We start from the raw sequence: 4,340 nt of genomic DNA on the forward strand, positions 1-4,340 counted from the left end.
TTTGATTATAACCCTGACATATAACCGAAATAGTGCGCTTAGGAAACTGAAACTGACAGTTGAAAGTTATTATAGCTACGGTTAAAGATTCACTCATTAATATCAATTTCAACATATTACTCTATCAAGAGGTGTGCCCTGTCAATATCGATCCTAACACGCGATGGCTGTGATGGAACTTACATTGAGGAAGCTTGCATTGACGTAATCGTTGTAATCCTCTACCCGAGTCATCAGATACGGTCGACATCTGTTCGCTGTGTATGACAGACAATGACATGATAATGAAAAAACAGCATTATACACGTAATATGTAACCTATCGGTATCATATCAAGTCTGAAAAAACGAAAAACAAATCAAGCCCATTACTGAGCACTTCATAAGCATGCATCGAGGCTCAGATGTTCAACTCGTGCTAATGAGCTGAACATATCATTGTGAATCATAATTTCGACACTTTAAGGTTGTGTTGCTAATTCATCTACACACAAACTGATACGTTTATGTGGAATGTAGAGAGAATCAAAATTTCTTTTAAGCAAAGTTTAAAAAAATTATTTTAGAAAATACAAAGAAATAATATTAGTGTTGCGTTGCACTTGTTAACAACCATGTTTGCTTTAGATTCTTTAAGGTAACGGAGTTCAGAAATATCATTTTATTGTTAGCTATCGATAAAAATAGCAGCACAAAGAGTCATTGTAAATGTTAATGCAGCAACGCATAATGTTGCATAAGGTATTATGCTGTATCAGTTGTATCTATGACGTAATATGTAAGTTCAGTACGTGCGAATAAAGACTTACCCGGTACAATCATTTTACATCTGTTCTTGAATATATTCTCGGGACGAAGAGCAACCGTCGTTTCGTCCCGTTCCATTGTATTTGTTACTAATTTAAGTACCTACGTAAAATTAAGATGAAAAAAAGATATATAAATGTATTTTATTCATAAAAAAGAGTAAATGAATGGCGATAATTAACTGATATAATAATAGTCAGCACAAGTATTTCAGAAATACGTTTACTTTAACAGTATTTGATGATATGTAAACTGCACTTGTATATAAGACACTTCAGTGCAAACAAACATGCTTGCCAAAAACAACATGCTCCTTTTTTCAAGACACTATGAACACCAGGTTCAGAGACGAAAGCACATAATAGAATACTAAAACATCAGGTACAAAAATAATACAGAACAAAAACATATGGTGAGATACGATTTTAACACAATAAACCACCGTCTTAAGGGATGACAGTACCTGTATGAATTTTATACATAAATATGATGTAAAATCGTGCCGCTCCCCTCTTGTAGAGACATGCGGGTTGTGACCAGCGATTACAAAGTATGTGGGATGAAACACAGAGACTAAGATACTGTATTAAACAATTACAGACCAGTTACCAAGACCCATGTGTATTCTATTCTATCCTTTTTTGTTGATATTACTTGATGCTCCAGTATATCATTTTGAATATTGACGTCTTGCCGTGCCTGTATGTAGTTTGAATGAAGTTACTATCTTTAAATGGAGGCGGAATGGTCTGTAATTTTGATATATAATTTTGTCTACACTGTAAAATATTTACTAAAGACAATCTAATGAAGTTTATTTGATAATAACCCTGTGAATAAAAACAGCCTCGCGTGATAAGGGCAATACATTTCAATGACAGTAAGAATAGTCTGGTAAAAACAGGCATGCCATTTTCCAGGTTCTCCTCTCAAGCCATTGCTTTTTAAAGTGATAAATTTAATATTCAGTGATGAAGAAGTTTTTGTAGTGTGGCAGAGTATTTATATAATACATGGATAACTATATCCATATACATAAATAACAGTCAGTTGTTACAAAGAACTACATCACTGAGCAAGAATTATTTTTAATTCGAGTTCTGCAAGTGAGTGGAACTCACCTGCACCTACTTGCCTAACCGATAGATAAATATATACTGACAACTACCACATAGCGGTTAAGCTTTCTCCGATGGTTTGCATACCTGGATCAAAATACCTATATGTAGGTGAATTGCAGAAATACTATATAATCAACCCGTACAGTTGCGACGCACAGTTCGTATTTTGCAAATGCATTTCTGTGTATATTAAATAGCAGGCCTTGCGTAATATTGTTTTACATTTCGTATTATCCCGCTTGTGTCTCTTCCGTCTGCGTTTGTTATCTGTACTTAATGTTGAAGTGTGTTACGAAATTGTGTGGATTGCTGTCATCGTGCATGTTATACTTTTGCTGTCTGGTGTAATTTTTATGAAAACAAGACAAATAACTTTGACCGCAAGTTAAGCTTTCGCAGAAGTGCCTTTTCTAATCATGCATTCGGAACTTCTTTGGAGTATAGTCGTAAACAGTTACCTCGTACTGCTCATCTAGTTTCGTTTTCCCTATACTCTGTTCATATTGCAGCAGTTCTGATAAGGTGTCTGGATAAGAATCGAGAGTTATTGACGTGTCTCCACATATTAAGGCTTCCAGTAGAACATCGTAAACAAACATGTATTGTTCCTGAAAACAAAAGATAGGTGGGGTATAAAAGTCGTCTATGTATTCAATACTAACAGAACATATTTTACAAGTGAAACATTTGATTATACTTCAAATTAATGTAAGAAAATACTTAGCAAGTCTTCCCTCATCTTGTATCTTAATAGGTACGAACGAAATATGCCCCTCCCCTCAATTTTTTATACAGATTCTGCATGTGTATTGGTTATACAAAATAAAAAAAAATCTTTTTTTTTTTTCTTTTTTTTAAAAATTATTTTATAATCTTAGCCACCATATCAATAAATTGTAATTTTCATAAATATTTATCAGAAACATGCAATCTCCATCTTAACATGTTGGAAAATTTCGTTTTTGGATACGCCAGATGGCTTTTTGTATGATTTTGATCTCAGACTTTACAATGTATCTAAAATAAATGTAAATAATAGTTTACACATATAGCTATCTAAATTATATTTTGACTGGTTAAGTAAATTAAAACTGGTTAGGTCATATTTACTTAATATACTTATTCATCTCACAATATCCGAATGACTGTTCGAAGAATGGTGGAATATTTCGTAAGACAATGCAAATCTACTTGCTAAAGGTGTTGATGAATTGTTTTATATAACGGACTGAATATCAGTATATATGGACGCACGTGTGTTCACTGAATATTATTGGTTTATAGGACATACTGTACAGGTTTGCACGTGTTAGAGATACACTTGTCATCTTAATCAATATTCCTTCCTTCCTAACTTCTGTGATAACCGTTGTTGTAATAATTAGGAGTCAGGCAAGCATGAAATGAACAGCCTAAGTGTGCAGTGGAGCATGAAGCAAACATTACCAGTGTCTGGACCATGTTGACCCTCATTGTCCTCATCTGTTGGACAAAATTATGGACGTCTATCAAGCCCTCATTCTTAGCCTGGTCAAGGTTAACGTCTACTGCAATGTATGTCCCAGTTCGGCCAACACCAGCACTGAAGGTCAAGCAGAGGGGAAAAGAGTCATGTCGCGTACAAACAAATGTAGTTTTATGTACTGAATAAAAACTAAAGGTCAAACGGAATAAATAATTACTGGAACATCGGCACAACCTTTTTTAACACATTTAAATTCTATGGAAATATTTGCGAGTGTTTGCCAGCAATTGCATGCTGTACAGAATGCTGTCAATTACCTTTGGTTTAAGAGTATACTTATTTTGCGTACTCATGACAATATTTTCAGGAAAGTGTTTTCCATCAACTTGTAGACATGAGAAAATAACAGCATAACAGAAAATGTTTTAACGGAATGGCATCAACTTCAGACCTAATAGTCATTTTATTGCTTCGGCCATTGTTAATTCCTATCCACTACTAGGTTTGTAACAATCACCGATGCCTTTATTGCCTCCGGCTAGATGTATTAGCCATTCCTTCAAATCAATTGTGCAAGAATGCGCTTGGTATCGGCTAACACGTGCGATACCATATTCGGAAATGGAGGTTTATAATGGAAAAGGACGGAGCAATATCCTTTTTGCATTAAATGAATACATTTACATGGGGGAATGGTGGCTAGCTCGTGTGATTACACTTGATTGCATCAAACATTTTATTGGAGGAAATGGAAGGGAACAATGGTCTACGAAATCTCTAATAATTTATACAATGTATTGCTCACAGCGTGAAGTTAAAACGTGTCCAGCATGCTTCGGCCTACCGTCTTTGATACTCTGTTTTTATAGAACTGTTTCCATTGGATAAACTCTAGCTAGCAGTGTGTCCATTGCACTCTCACCATTTCGTTGCACCGTTCGCTTAAGG

At 34.9% G+C, this 4,340-nt stretch overlaps 1 protein-coding gene across 1 annotated transcript; it reads right to left on the reverse strand.

Moving 5' to 3' along the window:
• Positions 1-183: 183 nt before the first annotated feature.
• On the reverse strand, positions 184-3,509 carry LOC110444850 (receptor-type tyrosine-protein phosphatase mu-like; the record flags this gene model as incomplete). Its single annotated transcript, XM_021489203.1, has 4 exons — positions 184-257; positions 809-908; positions 2,386-2,535; positions 3,374-3,509. Coding segments are annotated over 4 exons (460 nt in total), but the record flags the coding sequence as incomplete, so codon positions are not given.
• Positions 3,510-4,340: the final 831 nt, after the last annotated feature.

Source organism: Mizuhopecten yessoensis, unplaced genomic scaffold (genome assembly GCF_002113885.1).
Source record: "Mizuhopecten yessoensis strain PY_sf001 unplaced genomic scaffold, ASM211388v2 hete_36181156, whole genome shotgun sequence".
NCBI lineage: Eukaryota > Metazoa > Mollusca > Bivalvia > Pectinida > Pectinidae > Mizuhopecten > Mizuhopecten yessoensis.